This window comes from Nycticebus coucang, chromosome 7 (genome assembly GCF_027406575.1).
Source record: "Nycticebus coucang isolate mNycCou1 chromosome 7, mNycCou1.pri, whole genome shotgun sequence".
In the NCBI taxonomy this organism is placed as follows: Eukaryota; Metazoa; Chordata; class Mammalia; order Primates; family Lorisidae; genus Nycticebus; species Nycticebus coucang.
The window spans coordinates 57,487,542-57,506,104 of NC_069786.1; the positions used below are offsets into that span (position 1 = coordinate 57,487,542).

General features: G+C 33.8%; 1 protein-coding gene across 7 annotated transcripts in view; it reads left to right on the forward strand.

Moving 5' to 3' along the window:
• The window catches only part of SLC4A10 (solute carrier family 4 member 10), a 362,931-nt gene that overhangs the window by 92,595 nt on the left and 251,773 nt on the right, over positions 1–18,563 (forward strand). For 5 of the 7 annotated variants that reach the window (XM_053596752.1, XM_053596755.1, XM_053596757.1 and 2 more), the window contains exon 1: positions 13,880–14,085. The exons of the other annotated variants lie outside the window; for them this stretch is intronic. In XM_053596752.1, the coding sequence (XP_053452727.1) occupies positions 14,005–14,085 (81 nt within the window). In that variant the 5' untranslated portion in view covers positions 13,880–14,004. Of the gene's footprint in view, positions 1–13,879; positions 14,086–18,563 lie in introns of those variants that run through there. 7 annotated transcript variants of the gene reach the window in all.

Here is an 18,563-nt window from a genome sequence, read left to right on the forward strand (position 1 = left end):
TTAGTATTACATACGTGTGGTGTTTTGTTTTTTTTTTTTTTCATTCTTGTGATATTTCACTTAGTAGAATGGTCTCTACTTCTATCCAGGTTGTTACAAACGGTACTAGATTACATTTTTTTTTGGCTGGCTCGTACTCAATGGTATACATATACCACTTTTGTTAATCTACTCATGAATTAATGGGCACTTGGATGTTTTCACATCTTTATAATTGTAATTGTGCTGCTATAAACATTTGAGAGGAAGTGTCTTTTTGATAAAATATCTTTTTTTCCTTGGGGTAAATACCTAGTAGCAAGATTGCTGGGTCAAATGGTAGGTCTACATTTAGTACTAGAGGCTTCTCCATAATACTTTTCATATAGGTTATGCTAGTTTGCAGTCCCACCAACTGTGCAAAACTGTTCTTTTTCTCTCTGCATCCACACCAGCATCTGTTGTTTTGCGACATTTTGGTAAAAGCCATTCTCACTGGAATAGGGTGATAGCTCACTGTGGTTTTGACTTGCATTTCTCTGCTGATTAGAGATGTTGAGCATGTTTCCATCCATTTGTTGGCCATTAGTCTATCTTCCTTTGGGAAGTTTCTGTCCATGTCATTGCCCCACTTTTTAATAGGGCTGTTTTTTTTTCTTGATGATTTATGTGAATCTTTGTAGAGTCTGGTTATTAGTCCTATATTGGATATATAGCATGCAAATATTTTCTCCTGTTCTACAGGTTGTCTCCTTTGTTGATTGTGTCCTTTACTAGACAGATACATTTTAATTTAATCAAGTCCCTTTTGTGATTGCTTTTGGGGTCTCCTTTATAAATTCTTTCCCTAGGCCAATATCTATGAGTTTTTTCAACATTTTCTTATAGAATTCTTAAAGTTTCATGCTTTAGGTTTAAGTCCTTTATCCACTGTGAATGGTGAGAGGTACAGATCCTGTTTCAGTCTTTTCCATGTGACTGTCCAGTTTTTCCAGCACCATTTGTTGAATAATAATTCTTTTCCCTGGTGTATGTTTTTGTTTGCTTTATAAAGATCAAATGGGAATATGAGGATGATTTCATCTCAGGGTTCTCTGTTCTGATCCATAGGCCCATGTCACTGTTTTTGTGCCAGTACCATGCTATTTTGGTTCGATATTAATTTAAAGCAAATCTTATCCCCAGCATTCCCAAAACAACATTATCCCCAAAGAGACCAAAATAAAAGTGACATTTTAAAGTATGAGCCTGAAATGTCACGTGAATTGAATTGTTTGCCATTTCCTAGAAATCTGTTGGCCAACTATGCTTGTCACAAGAACTCAGTGTGCAAAGATATGCTGTGTTTTTTGTGTGTTTTTTCGTTGCCTGGCTGGCTTTTATTTTTTCCCCAACTTCATTGAGTTTAATCACAAATAAATGAAAAACGAAAGATTGTACCATTTGACCAATATCTTCCTATTTCTTCCACACATGAACCCTTGGCAACCATCATTTTACACTGTTTCTACAAGTTCTACTTTTTTAACAATACCACATATACCACATTATATGTGATACTATGCACTGTTTGTCTTTCTCTGTCTGGCTAATTTCACTTAGCAAAATATCCTTCAGATTCATTCATGTCATCACAAATGGCAGAATTTCCTTCTTTTTATGACTGAATAATATTCCATTTTCTCCATATACACGATATATTCTTTTTTTTTTTTTTTTTTGAGACAGAGTCTCACTATGTTGCCCTCAGTACAGTGCCGTGGCGTCACAGCTGACAGCAACCTCAAACTCCTAGGCTTAAGAAATTCTCTTGCCTCAGCCTCCCAAGTACCTGGGACTACAGGCACCTGCCACAACGCCTGGCTATATTTATTTATTTATTTTTTATTGCAATTGTCAGTGTTGGTTAGCTGGCCCTGGGTTTGAACCTGCCAGCCTGGGTGTATGTGGCCGGCACCCTACCCACTGAGCTACGGGCTGCCCTACACCATATATTCTTTATCCATTCCTATGTCTATGGACCTTAGAGTATTTCCCTATCTTGGCTATTGTGAATAATGCCGGAGCAAACATGGGAGTGCAAATATCAAAATCATAACTCTTAAGGTACTTAAGAGAAATACTCAAAACTTGGTACATTCATAATAGTGCAAATCAGTGAAGTCCCTTGAGAGACAATTGACATCTCCAGGCAACATCCCCTTTTATTACTCACTTTACTTGCATTTTCCAATAATTTTGTGAAGACATGTGTGACTTTCAGACACATCATTTGTTACATTTGACTTAATATCATAGTTGCTTACTATAAATAAAAAATAAAAAAATAAAAAATCATGGTTGAGAGAACAAATTTATTTTAATGTAGAAATTAATCACGGAAAACCTGCATTGAGGCTAAGACCCCATAACTACCATACAACTTCTAGGTACAACTCATATTTATCTTATTATTTGTGCATGGCTGTTTTTTCTTCAAACATATTTTATGTTGTTAAGACCAAGAACATATTTTGCTTCTTTTTGACCTCATGGTATTAAAACAGAAACTTGATAAAATTGTTTAATGAATGAAATTCAGAAGCTACAAAAGATTGCTTTAAAAGAAAGGGTATAGAGCCTTTTTATTTCTGTTAATACTATACCTTTTTAAAGAAAGGAATTTACATTAGAAGAAAAGTAACGGGGGGGGGGGGGGAGGGTAACCTGCTGAGGATTAAGGTTTTAGTAGAGAAACATGGAGGTATAATAAAACTACCTTGTTGAAACTAATGGCCAGAATAATTCCAATTCTTGTTTAATTTATGTTCTGTGATGAGTTTGCTACTTCACCTAATTAACTTAGAGTATAGGCCTTATTAACCCAATTTTAAATTTAAAAGTTAGCCATCAACAAAAGATAAAGTTGCAGAATTCTCTTCAAAAGAATTATTAACAAATCCCCTCCTGTCATTATTATGTTAGTTTAAAATTACTGCTAGAGGTAAATGATAATGACATAGATTATTTCAGAAATCTTAGTATATCAATCTTGAACAACTTTTTATATTTTTGTGTTCTATAGTCAGAGTTATTATGATCTTAAGCTATATTTTAATAATCCATTTAGTTGTCCATAAATCTATACACAAAAAGACTGAATGTGAAATTATAACTAAGCAAAAATGTTTGTGTTTGTGAATATGAGGTAGTAATTACTTTTAGTCCTCAAAGTAATAGCAGTACAATATTTGAAATAGACTGAAGAAATGTTATAACTTTAAAATACAAAGAAATTAAGAATCCTAAAGTCAGTTGGATAGAGAAGAGATTGCTTTTCTTCCTTTGCTTATTTCTATGTTTCTGAAGTTTTCTGCCCTGTGCCACGGACCGCAACTGATTTTTAGCACACTTACAATCAACATTTATTCTGACTCATGGCTGACATTTCATTATACTCTTCTATACCTAATACTGGTTGTTCTTAGGGAGAAAAAAATGAAGAGTACTACTGGTGATTTTTAAAATGTCATATTCTTGATGTCTTGTTCCTAGTTTCATTTTTATCTTCCAGGAGGTACAATTTTGAGACAACTCCTTGAGTATCCTCTTAGTCACAAATCCCACTGATATCAATTGTCATCTGTGGTTCCTTAAAGATTTTTATCTGCACATTTATAGTCATTTCTGTTTAACAAAACATTTATTGATTAACATTAGGAGTTTTCCAATATTTTGCTATTACGAATACTGTTGCCATAACCATCATTACACTTCTACCTTTGTGTTCTCATTCATAGGCTAATTTTATAGAATACATTCTCAATAGTCAAAACATTTAAAATTATCAGAGATCTGTTTAAAGTCAAATTTAAGAAACACTTTTTCATTAAATTTAAGAGCTTCTTAATAGGATAATTTCTGCATTCTAGAAACATAAGCCCTAACGAGAACAAAACATTCAATGAAAGAAATTATGTGGCAATTACATGACTACCTGCCATTTATCCTATTTCCCTTATTTGAGGCATCTTTGAAACTTCTCTTTTGTTTGCTAAGAATACTATACCAGTTTTGAAATAGCCATTCCAGCATATATACTTGGCCTGAAAAATGCCCTGAAAAATGAATTCATCCTTTTATTGACTTAATACCTATTTTCAAGTACATTGTAAGTTCAGGGAACTACATTTATTAGGTGTGATGGGGAAGATGTTGTTGTTCATATAACAATTTTATCTTAAGGATCATAATAATTGAAAATGAGAGACAAGATTTAAATTTTAAAAGACAGTGCAAATGTTTTAGCAAATTCTAGAAGTTAAAGTTGAGGATTAAACAGCTTCTAAAGAGGCAGGCAAGACCAAAGCAAGTAATCAGGGAAGGTTTCATGGAAGATGTGTTTTGTTAAACTTTGATGGATAGATTTAGAACTGTGGGGATGAGGGAGAAAGGCATGCAGTTTCATACCTCTACCATTTGTTAAGAACTTTTTATTTTCTAGATAAGAGACACTTTGTAAATTAAGCACTTTATATTTTTAATACATCTAATGCTCAAAAAATCACTGTGTAGACAGGTGGTTGTTATTTCTGCTTTACTGGTAGGAAATCTAAGGTCCCGGCATAAAATAAATGGCAGCCCCAAAACCTGAACCAAGATCCAGCTATAGTGGCATGAATGAAGCTAGAAACCTTAACACATAAAATAATGATTAGGAATAACTGAGCCATTGATTAAGTTTAGGTGGAGTATCAGACAAATATAATAAAAGATATAATAATAATGAAATGGAAAATTTGTCAGAGTGCACCCTGGAGGTCGTCATATACCTATGTAGGACTTTGTAGAAAATTATTGACTAGGTGGTGAAATAATTTGATAGCTTGAAAGTAAGAATGGGGGCAGCACCTGTGGCTCAAGGAGTAGGGTGCTGGCCCCATATACCAGGGGTGGTGAGTTCGAACCCAGCCCCAGCCAAAAACTGCAAAAAAAAAAAGTAAGAATGAATAAGGTTGCTGATTTGATAACTAGCTGGCAATTAATATAGCAAATGTATCTATTCAGTCATTTCTCTATACCAGAATTGTGAGGCAAATGTTACCAGTGTTGATAATAATGAGGGCAGAGAAATGACCGCTAGATGTGGAAAGCGGGAGGAACTGGTTTCATTAGGTACTTTCTCCCCTACCTTCACCTTATCAACTTTTTGAGTGATCCATTTGATACCTCTCTCACTAGTGGAAATTATAATAGCAGTAATAACAATAAATATCATTTATTGAGATTATATTTTAGACTGTGCTGATTGCCTTATGTATATTATCTTATTTAGCCTTCAAAATAACTTTATGGCATAGATAAACATTACCTGTATTTTGCAAGTAAGGAAACTGAGGTTAGATACTTAAACAACTTACTTATGGTTAATAATGCAAGATTTACTCAATGTTTGTCTTCAAAGGCATTAGAATGTAAAAGTTGTATTTTAGCACTGATTTTTTTTTAAATGTTTCACTCCACGAGGTCTGGAGTATTTGCAGTGCCATCCTCTGAGCTTGAATACTACTGCTTCCTTATATATTTTTGATTATTTTGTAATTTTATTTTATATGTTTTTTTTTCTTTTTTGATTATTGCAAGTCATTCTGAGAATGATAATAGCAGCACATTTATTTTGCAATTACTCTGTGACGGTCACTGCTGTACCCCCTGGTATTAACCATATTTAATCCTTGCAACAACCCTACTAGGGTTATCATCATTTTACACTGAGGAAACAGGCACAGAGAATATATCCAGATCCTAAGGTCAAAACCAGCATTTGAACTCAGGAGTCTGCCTCCATTACCTATGCTTTTATCCACAAACTTATGAGTCCTTTTGACAAAGGGTGGATTTTGAGGGATTTTACTTCATTATTTTTGGTGTTTTTTACTGTTAAAAATCATATTTATTTATGATTTGTGAACACATTACAAACAAACCCATTACAGACAAAATCATTAAAGACAAACTTGCCTTCAATTTTTTAAAAGTATCATTTTACAAGCTTAGAGTTGGCAAGATTGCATTTATTTCCACTATACACTGTTTTTATTTTTTATAAAAATTTTAATGTGTTTTGGTATACAATAGTTCTACATATTTTTGGGATACAAATGATATTTTGATACATATGTATGATATATGATGATCAAATAGGTAATTGGGTTATCTATGACCTCAAATAGTTATCTTTTCTTTGTGTTTTGAACATTCTACTTTTTCTCCTCTAACTATTGTTTGTTTGTTTATTTTGGAGACAAATTTTTGTTCTATTGTCCAGGCTAGAGTGCAGTGGCATCATCAGCTCACTCCAGCCTTAAACTTCTGGGTTCAAGTGATCCTCCTGCCTTAGCCTCCAAAAGTGCTAGGATTATATGTGTGAGCCACCATGCAAAGCCTCTTCTAGCTATTTTGAAATGTAGAATAAACAAATGTTAATTATAATCTCCCTTTTGTACTATCAAATACTGAAGGCTATTCCTTTCATCTATTTTTGTACCCATTAACTAACTTCTCCTTATCCTCCCTATCTCTTCCCTTCCCCAGCCTCTGGTAACCATCATTCTATTCTCTACCTCCATGTGATCCACTTTTTCAGCTCCCACATATGAGTGAGAAATCATCAGGGATATGCAAGTCAAAATGAAAAAATCACCTTCTCACTCCTATTGAAATGCTTATTGAGACAAAAAGTAAGAGATGCTGAGAAAGGGAAACATTCATACACTGTGGAAATGTAAATTATAGCCACCGTGGAAAATAGTATGGAGGTTTCTCATAAACTTAAAACAGATCTATCATATGATCCAGCAATCCCACTGCTGAGTGTATATCTCAAAAAAGGATTCATAATGCTGAAGAGTTATCTTCACTCCCGTGTTTATTGCAGCACTATTCTAATGGCCAAGATATGGAATTAACCTAAGTGTTCATCAACAGATAAATGGATAAATAAATTGTGGTATAAACAATGGACTATTACTCAGCCATAACAAAGAATAAAAAAAAATCCTGTCATTTGCAGGAACATGGATGGGATTGGAGGTTATTATGTTAAATGAAATAGCCAAGATTGCATTTTAATGATAGCTATCAAAAAATTTCACTCAAAGGATCATTATTTTTCCTAGCAGTGAAAACTTTTAAAGATTAAACACATTATGAACTTTTTTATTTATATTTACCCTCATTAGCTCTGGAATGGTGCTTGGGGGAGAATAAATTGACACTGTTAAAAAATATTGTCTTTACACATGGTATTTTGGAGGCTTATTGGTACCCCTGAGGGGTTTCTAGGCTGGAAGTATGTTTAATTGTTATTTGAAAGGTTTCCTAAAGCTATAAATTTCTATCTTTTTGTTTCTATGAGTAAAATAGCATCATTCTGGGTAAAGGACTGCCTCTCTTTAGGTTCATTCATTCCACAAATTTCACAGAGAAAAAAATAAAGATAAAATCCACATTTATCATTGCATTGTCTTGTAATTAGTTTCTTTTGCCATTTTTAATAACTTCTATTCAAGAGTTGATGGTTAGCTTTACAATCCTAGATACATTCCCTTGGGACCATCTTTATATCTTTGTGTATCAGCATAGAATCAAGGAACGTTTGTTTACCCTAAGTTTTTGCTGTTATTTTTAGAAAACTTATAAGTCTATTAGTCATCCTTATTTTAAGCCTTTGTGTTAATGTATGCCAACTTTTCCTTTTTTTATTTTCATACAAACTTATTGAGGTTATTATTCTACATACAGACTGTGTGATAACCCAATTGGTAAGACAGTGAGGAAACAAGATAAGTCCACCCGAATATTTATTTACTTTGATGCAGTAAATCTGTGTGCACAAAGATATTTATTACATATTTATAATGCTTAAAAATGGAAAAAATGGATATACTCAATTGGGGATTGGTTAAATATAGTACTTCTATTTGGTAGAATATTTAGCCACTAAATTTTATGTTTTAGAAAAATAATTATTGACCTAGGGAAATGTTCATAATATAATACTTGGTCAAGATGAATAATAATTTAATATAATTTTAAATGTCTATTAAAATGCTAAAAGTAAAAATCAGTAATAGTTATCTTTGTGTAATGGACTTTTATGAGTTATTCCCCCCACCTGTTTAATCTTCTGATTTTCTTTTCCGTAGAGATATAAAGTACTTTTATAATTGGTATAAAAGTTAGTAAATGCAAAGTCAGTATTATCCACAAAATTGTTACATGTTTTATTTTCCTTTATTGTGTGACCTACTATACCAGTGGTTCCCAACCTTCCTAATGCCACAACCCTTTAATACAGTTCCTCATTTTGTGGTGACCCCCAACCATAACATTATTTTCATTGCTACTTCATAACAGTAATTTTGCTACTGTTATGAATCTTAATGTAAATATCTGATGTGCAGGATGGTCTTACGTGACTCCCGTGAAAGGGTCATTTGACCCCCAAAGGAGTCGTGACCCAGAGGTTGAGGACCACTAAACTATATAGCTTTACTAAGAAAAATAGTAGAATGATGATGAAATTAGAAAAAGTTGCATCCGTTAATAACTAGAATAAGAAAATGACGTGATGTGTTGTTGAAATTTGATGTTTTCACTAGCATATTGAAAAGATACCATCTCTTTCCCTGATTAGACAGGTAAAGGATTTGTGTATGTGTGTGTGTATGTGTTTAGATAGGATCTCACTCTGCCACCCAACCTAGAGTTCAGTGACACTATCATAGTTCCCCGTAGCCTTGACGTCTTGGGCTCAAGCAATTCTTCCTCAGCCTCCCAAGTAGCTGGAACTATAGGCCTGCACCACCATGCTGGCTAATTTTTTAATTTTTTGTAGAGACAGGGTCTTGCTGTGTTGCTCAGGCAGGTCTCAAACTCCTGGCCTCAAGCACTCCTCCCACCTCAGCCTTCCAAAGTGCTGCAATTACAGAAATAAACCACCAAGCCAGGCTTGGCTTTTTTTTTTTTTTTTATGGTACAAATCTATCATATGACCTAACCTTTTGTGTTGTAGCACCCAACATCTACCCCATTAGGCAGCAGTGATTACTTATCACCATAATTAGGATTTCAACAGAGATACTCAGTTTCCTCATGATCTGTTAGGTTTTCTTTCCTAATAGTTTTGCTGTACACCGTATATACTTGGTGACCTATGTCTACAAGTTCAATCATATTCTTTGTAAAAATGAAAAAAGGCAAATTTTACCACTTCTTAAAGAAGGGAAGTAAGTGCTCTGCAGGACTCGCAGCATTTCCCATTGTCCTGCTCTTTGTGAAAATCACCTTAGATTAACCATAATGACGAGTTAGAAAAACAGTGACACAAAGTTATGCCATACAAATTTTCCCCATTTTTCTTCATAAAACACTAAACGGTTGTGAGAGCTATTTGTCAAAAACAGTCTGTACCAGCTTTAGCCCAATATAAATAAGGTGTGAAAATAAACAATCAATCATACACACATACTAAATGACATGCAAGGCTCAAAAAGAATGATTTTTAAAAGTAGATTTGAATATTTTCATGAAACTGGAGCAGGACTATAAGTAAACATTACACTGAAATTTCAGATAAAATTTTTAGTGAAAAGAGGAAGTACATGAGAATCAGAGGTACTTGTTCCACTACTAAAAGACTCTTCAAAAACTAGTTCATACTTCTACAAAAAAGGTGAAGTCTCTAAGTATATATTTATAAGATGACTCATACTGGGAGGCCATCTTTTGGAAATCCTTTATTTTGTCTCTTTTGTTCAGTACATTCTATGTAATTGATTGTGCTCCATAAATACATCAAGGTCTTATTTTCCATTTAATATTCTGTTATGATGCACACTTTCCTTTGCCATTAACATCCTTTATTCATAGTACTCAGTGGTTACATGGTATTACACTTTTGGAGTACCATAACTTAATTTTTCTCTTATTTCTATTATTTCTCTTCTAAATAATGTGACATCAAACATCTCTGAGCATAAATCTGAATCTGCACTATTACCATCAGAAGATTCTCTAAATATAAAATGGGATTGAATATTGTTAAGAATCTGATTTCACCAACTTCTTTAGAAAACAAGAATTGACTGCTTCTCAACCTAACAAATATAGAAAAAAGTATTAAAATGAATATTATTTTACTTATTGAAGATAGCTTATTTTTGCAAAAATATAATTAAAAGACAGTGATTTATATAGAGGAAAACTCAGAGATAGGAATCTTGAATTCTGGCTTGGGTTCTGCTATTACCTGACCTTGAGCATGTCACTTAACTTCTCAAAATTTTAGTTACTTTATCTGTAAAATGAGAGTATTGGTTCACATGGTCCCTGAGAGATGCTAAACCTGCAGTAATTATTATAAAGTTTTCTTTTAAAAATGCAATCCCTTATTATTTGGGATGTTCAGATATTCCACAAATCATTTAATAGATAAAAATTGGCCTCAGTTTGTGCTTTTACCCTGCTATAGTCTGAAAGTTTTTATATCCTCAAATGTCATATGTTGCAAAGCAATATAAGTAGGTGGGACATCTGGAAGGTGATTAGATCACAAGGGCAGAGCTCTCGTGAATTGAATTACAGCCATTATAAAAAAAGGTCCCCCAAAGTTGCCATGCCCTTTTCTTCTGTCATATGAGATTATAGCAAGAAAATAACCCTCACCAGACACTGAATCTGCTGGCACCTGGAACTTGGACTTCTTCTCCTCCAGAGATGTGAGAAATAAATTCCTGTTGTTTATAAGCTACCCAGTCTGTGGCATTTGTTACAGCAGCACAAACGGACTAAGACCCTTCCTTTTGTCTCCCTTTTCAGTCAGCCCAAGCACGTTCTTCTGCTAGCTTCCATCTCTTGTATCAAACATTTGTTAGACAGACAAGTTAGGAGAACTGTAGAGATATTCTGCTTTGCTGTTATGACCATACCTTAATAACACTGGCATGAGTATGAATAAATAATTTTTTATAGAGCAATAGTTATTTGAAAAAATAAGATCTTACAGTATTACTTGTTTAAGTGGGACAAGCAATAGATTATAAATAAAGAATTATTTGGTTTAAATAGATTTTATCAACTAGTTCATAGAGACATTTTATCAACTAGTTAAGAGAGCCTCTTTGCACTCTTGGTTTGGTGTTTTTATTGCAAAAATCAATCATTAATAAATGTGTTTGCAAGAAAACACTGGGGAAAAATAGGTTACATATTCTAATTAATAACATCCAGACAATGATGAAAACAAAGTTTGTGTCCCAAGCTTTGACAAAATATCGAATGGAAAATTCTGTTTTCTTATATCCCATTTATTCATTTAATAACTTTGTTCAAAATATGTACATATGAGAGAATACAGAAAGAATGTAAACCAAATATTCTTTCTCAAGATTTTCTAGGCAGTTTATAAAAAGTAAACATATGCACAAGAAGTGGACAAATAACAAAAACTAGAGAATTTGATGAGAGTGCTTTGCTTATAAAATGAGATCTGAAATAGTAGAAGAGATCAGAAGGGAACGCTGACGTTTCTCTTTCCTTCATTTCTCATGTTCAATCCCGAAATTCTATCCCTTTTCACTAAGACGTACATCTGGAACTCACTCATTTCTTTCCATTCCTACCTCAACCTCTTTGGTTCAGGCCATCATCATCATCCTCTTATCAAAATTATGCGACATCCTCCTAACTTGTCTCTTCCTCCAGGTTTGCTTTACTCCATTGCTGCTCACAGTGTAACTTCGATAACCTAAAACATACAAACTGGTTATGTTCATGGCCTCTCATTCTGCTAAGGGCAAAGCTCAAACTCTTAAATGCCTCCCACGGCTTACAATAGTGGAGCCTTGGCTCCTCATCTCTCCCTTGTGTTAAGACTCTTTCTGGTTTCACCAGGCTGCATTTACCACTCCTTGAATGTGACCTGAGAAGAATCTTCCCAGTTTTAACGGTACTTTTCTACGGAGATTCCGTCTGATCCCTAGATTAGGGTAGGATGCCCTGTTGTTGCTCTCTATCTCCTTTTTAATTTTTTAATTGTAACAAAACATAATTGTTAATTTACTTTGTGTGATGGCAAGTTTTGTGATGGTATCGTGTCCTTAGCACCTATGCAATACCTGACCCACAGAAGATGCTCGATATTGTCTACATAAAAGATGAATATAGAAATAGAGATGTGTAGTTGGGAAGGCCTCACTGACAAGATGAGTACCTATTTTGATACTTTGACAATAAAAGGATAACTACTGCATAGACAAATCATGTTTGTCTATATGTGATTTTTCATCCAGGGGTGTCATTGTACGCATACAGCCAAAATTCCGAGTCCTGTGTCTGAACCTGTGTCTGTAATTTCTGTAAAGGGATTGTGTGGATCAGTGTACACAATTTCTTAAGATTCGTTGTGACTAGTGTCCAAGATAATACATATTACACTCATCAAATAGTGTGAGTGGGAGATGGGAAATTATATTGATTTATTCTTAGTTTACATTTATCTAAAACATTTTCTGTATGACACTTTAGCTATTATTGAATAGCAAGTAGTTTATTTCCTTAGCATAGAAAGTGATAATAGTGTCATTAATTCAGACTGCACATAACGTGAAGGCTATTTTAGGGTAATATGTTGCATTTGATGTCCTAGTTTTGAATTTAGTTAAATTGACTATAGTCATAGTCTGTTTTTGGTTTTATTTTCTTATTTCTAAAATATAAACTTTGTTCCATGGTAAAGAGAAATCATCTCCAATTATAATTTTACAGAATATTGATTCTCTATTAGACTACTAATCAATCTTAAAATTTCATAATTCTATTATTTTGTGGTAAGAGAAAGCACTGCTATAAACTTAATGAATGAGACACAAATGGGGTGGCATGTGTAGCTCAGGGGGTAGGGCACCGGCCACATACACCCAGGCTGGTGGGTTTAAACCCAGCACAGGCCAGCTAAACAATAACGACAACTGCAACAAAAAAAATAGCCAGGCATTGTGGCAGGTGTCTATAGTCCCAGCTACTTGGGAGGCTGAGGCAAGAGAATCACTTAAGCCCAAGAGTTGGAGGTTGCTGTGAGCTGTGACGCCACAGCACTCTATCGAGGGCATCATAATGAGACTCTGTCTCAAAAAAAAAAAGACACAATGAAAATTCATAATAAAAATGCCAGTAACTTATATAGATTCCATTCCTAGACTTAACCATGCAGTCTTAGAATTTGATAATAACACATTATCTTTTGCATGTTAAAGTTTCTAGAAGAATATATTAAGTAAAAATAAAAAGATATGTCTGAAGAATCTTAAATACAAATGAAGTTCCTGAAAATTAACAAGTAAATATGCATTTACCTACCTATTTACTGTAATATGCAATTATCAAAGATTGACAGAATAAAAAACACTTCACGTTTAGGCACTTACAATTATGCTAGGTTGGATAAGGGATGATACATGTAGTATAGAGGGACGATTCCTTTAAGAGAGTACAATTTTACTTGTTAACTCATAAAGTTTAACCTTAGTCACGTATGGAGAAAGCTGTCTAGTAATTAAGAATCGATATTTTAACATATTTTCAACAGACACATTGGATGCTTAATTAAATAGAGCATTGCTTATTTTTAAAGAACTGAAAAAAATCAAACTTTCCTTAGCAAGGGAAATCTGTATAGGAGCAGAAATGGAAAACCTGAACGATGTGGCTCCTTCTGTGTTCGGATGATGCAGAATTGCTCTAAGCAGTAAGCTTACTGTTTTCAGACAGCAGTAGCAGCATCAGCAAATACAACTGTGTCAGTCTCTCTTAGTACTGAGTGTTTGTAACTGCACAGGGAGATGATAAACAGTATATGAGATCTGATACTTTGATGATGCCTTAAACAGATCCTGATGGACAATTCTGCTGTTTGATATTTTCTTCACTAACCCTGAAGATGCTGAGAGAGAGAGATGGCTGTGATTACCTTTTGTAAGACAGGAAATGCAATCGTTAGGGATTTCTGGAAATAGAAAGGTCATGCAGTCTGGAACGTGTGAGTCTTTTCAATCTCTGAGTCATCAGGTATGACCTCATGAATTATGATGATAGTATTAGAATGTGGGGTTATTGTCTTTTTTAGTTGTTACTCGTTTATAATATATTCATTCATGCAATTGCTTATCGTCAGATTTTCCTTAAAATATTTGAATAAGTAATATTTATAGTGATGGGCAATAGCTAAACAATATGAATATTAGAAGTGTATGTGTATATGTGTGTATTTGTGTTTACTTTTGCTTTTTTGGGAAGTGAGGGTTAAAGGAAGAGATTTTTTGGATATGAATAAAAGCAAGGTTTGGAGCTCTTCAGATTCAGCCTGAATAGAGTTAATCTGCATCTTTTACTTCAAGTAAAAAAATAGCATAAATTGATGAAACTGATAAGGATACCTCATAGCAAGCTGCCTACAAATAGTGCTATATTACAAATATTTTATTTTCTGAAATTTCTTAAGCATATGAATCAAAGCTGCTACCATTATAGTATGCCACACAACAATAAAAGTTTTATGAGTAGATTCATGTTTATCAGCCTCTGGGCTGTAAGCTAATTTCCTGAGATTTATATTGCAATGAACTGTTTTAGAAGGCATTGGTTTAAATCATTTCTCAGACCTATCGACAACGCTCTTAGTGCTTTTTAAATGTAGATATCTGCTGAAGCATTGCTCTTAGATGAAAGCAGACTATATAAATCTGTTTTTCACAAAGAAAGCTTGTAGCATTTAAGGATGTTGAAGATTTTTTGAACAGAGAGCTTTGACATTTGCTTACTTTCATTTTCTAACTGAAAAGACTTGCCTATGTTAAACATGTTAACTACTAAGAGTAGAGAATCATCATAGCAAAGGATTTGAATGTATATATCTATTTTGAATAGATATTTTCTATATTTTGAATTCTGAAACTCGTATTTATTTTAAACTATCTTTACCTATCAACTTACAATGCATTTAACTTTGGGTAATATGTTTGACACTTGGGTAATATGTTTGACACGCAGATTTTGAAGGAAATATATATATATTTTTGGCATTACACATATTCCTCCCTCAATTTTATAGCACTTGTCAGATACTTCATATTAAATGATCAAAATGATGCAGCATTTCTCAGCAGAAAGATAGTTCTGTCTTCATGATTCTGTAGCATGATTATGATTTAATGCCTCATCAGGGTGAAATGACATAGATTTAAAAAGTAACATATTTCAGGAAGTCTGAAACTGAATTGATTCAGTTAAGGAGTTTCTCCTTTTTAATTAAAAACACACTGAAAAAAATAATACCTACTAATATTGGCTATAATTTATATGTTATTCAGGCTACTTAGCCAGCTTACATTCTTATTAGTAGGGAAGACTGCCATATTCTTAAGCTTGATTAATTTTGGAATGATTTGAATATACCTTGTAGTTGCTACAAAACCTGTTTAATTTGTTAGAATTTATTTCCAGTATTTGCATGTATTAGTCACTGTGAGTACATTCTGTTTCTTGGCATCGCCTTTGGATTCCTCTAGGTATTGATTTCACAGCATTCAACTATTTTTCACTGTATTTATGACCTTTCAAAAGAACCAAACCCTAAGGATTTTTGGTTACTTTCTGTTAGTGGCATTTAAAATTAGACTATCTCAGTAATGTTGTGAGGTGAAAGAATTAAGTTTGTGTCTTAGAATTGTCCTTTCTTCTACAAATCAGAAAGAAATTTCTCTGTTAAGATGTCAAAATACATTAGGTTAAAAAGTAAAGACTGGTTGAATGCAGCAGACATTTAAATGTAATGTCAATCCTTCTTCTTGTGTAGCAAGATGATCTTGACCTTTTGAATGATAAAATTGATTGTAAACCTGCTCAGCAATGATTGGTCATCTGCTTTTTACAAAGGTCACCTGTCTGTACTATTTACACATGAATTTCATTATACATCATAAAGTTTAATTTGTAAAGGTGGGATATCTATAAGCAACCATTTGAGTAATTCTTCAATTCAGTCAACATTATGTGAAAGCTGCTCATTTGCTTGATGCTATATGTGGTAGTGTAAGAAATAGAGAAATGAAAAAGTCATTTCCTGCTTTCTAGAAGATTGTGAGAAAATTTATGAACTGTGCTGACATTTTGAACTGACTTTTCATAGGTGGCATGCTACAATCAGTTTTACTTTTATAAACTGATGAATCCTACAACAAGTTAACTCTTGTTTTTTCTCGGGTATGTCTCTTGGTATTAGAGAAATAAAAGTTTGGGTCAAATTGTATCATTATCTATTAATTCCATAATTTTATTGTCAACTCTTTTAGAATGCCAAAGATGTTATTTCAGGACTTTTTAAACTATATAAAATAGTTTGTATGCTTTAGAAGCCTTTGTTGTTGGTGGCTATAGGTCTTACTGCAGCCAGAGTGAAGGTGAGTGGACCTAGCCCGTTGGCAAGAGGCAGAAGCAGGGACCCCAAGAATCAGCTCAAAAAAGAGATGCAACCAATCCCGTTTAATTCCAGGCTAGGTTGGGGTAATTAAATATTATGGAAGAGGGTCTTGATCCACTTCCATAATACTTAACTTTATTAAAAATTAATGGGAGTTTGGAAATAAAGAGTAGCAAGTGTGGAAGTGTCTGATACTACTCATTTAGGGGGTCCTTTGAATAAAATGAGGGAGAATAGTACTCAGGCTCTGAGAAAGGGGGCTTGGAGCAACTAGTATGGATGAACCTTAGCTCCTGACTGGTGGAGAGTCAGGCGTTAGTCTCTTCTCTTTCATACCAGTATGCTGGCTGAAAGTAGTAGCAGGCAGGAAGGTAGATGCAAAACCCTTGTTTCCCTAGAATCCTAAACTGGGACATGCTGCTAAATAGTGCTTCCAAAAGTCTGTTTTCTTGTACTAGAGCAATGGAAAGTGGTTTGCTAATTCTTCTGGCTGCAGTAAGAGCCTGTATAGCATGGTGGTTCAGTGTCTGGACTGCCATTTTCACTGGGTTCAAATTTTAGCTATACTACTTCCAGCTGTATGATTTGGGGTTGTTTCCTCATGTACAATATAGGGATAATGAAGACATCCACTTTAAAGAGTTGTTATAAAGATTAAGTGGATTAATGTACATAAAGCATTTATAATAGTAGCTGTCATATATCAAGCACATTATTGTCAACGTCATTTCTTGACAGACTTTATTATACACATTCTAAGGGATAGGATGGGCTATTGTCAGGCCTTTGGAGCAATAGTGATGCAGTTTAGTTTTGTTCCCTCTCCCTCACTCCCCTTATCAAATAAGAAATTCAGGCAAAAACATATGCTACACTGAAAAAGATGGTTCTAAAAAATGCAAAGAACATTCTACATCCAATTAAATTCTAACATTTACTAACAATAAGAGTTGTATTATTGGAAAACTTTTGTGTTGTTTGCATCTAGTTACTGGGCTGATCTAAACTCTGTTGGGATTTTATGTGTGCAGAGCCTTTGCTTACCTACGTTATATCAACTACTTCATTCATGACAGAAAGATCAGTAGGCCTCTGGGCAAATTCAAAAATGATTTTAGGGCTTCTGGGTTAAATTTGAAAGTTAAAAATTGAGATTTAAAGAAAATAATAAGACCAAGTTTATATAGTTTAGATTTAATGATCTGAGTTACTTACTTAGTCATTGGAGAAGTCCAGGACAAAAAATTTCTCTGAAAATTAAACACAACTTATTTTAATACTTTTATTTATTAGTGAGTATTTTTAATTCTAAATGTAAGATTAAAATTAAATATACTGTAAATAGGATACTATATATGTGAATAGAACAATTTCAGTTCCTATTTCATACAGTATAGTATTTTGAATTGCTGGTGATTATTTGACATAAAAACGTCTATCTGCTTAAAAATTGTCAGTAAACTCCTAAGTACAAGTGAATAATTTGTCTTTTGGATGAAGTTCAAATGCTTAAATATTACATTTTATTACATCTCTTAATTTCTCTTCTTCTGAGCAATTTCCTCAATGTGCAGCTATTTCCTCCAAATTGCAGAGTCAATTGAATCTTAGAATAATACAGTTTGTTAAAACCAACCAACTAACCATACAGAGCCCTGTGATGTTCCTTAACAAGCACTGTTTTAGGCAAGGATATAGAGTTCAATAGGTCCATGCCATCAGGCAATCACAGGTAATGAGTTATAAACACTAAGTAGAAGTAACTATAACAGAGTGTAGGAAGTAGTGAGTGCCATAGAAATACAAAAGAGAGATGAAATAGGTACAAATTATTCTGCTAGAGTGCTAAGTGGGGAAGGGAGAGGAGAGGCTATGGGGAGTTAGATTAACATGAAAAAAGTAGCATCTGAGGTTGACCTTGAAAGCTGGCCAAGAGAGAAAAAAGGTCATTTCAGGCAGAGGAAACAACATGATTAAAAGTAAGGAGGTAGAAAGCAAATAATATGCTTGAGCAGTAAAGAATCGTTCATTTTGGCTATAACCCAGTAAGATAATTCCGACTATCACA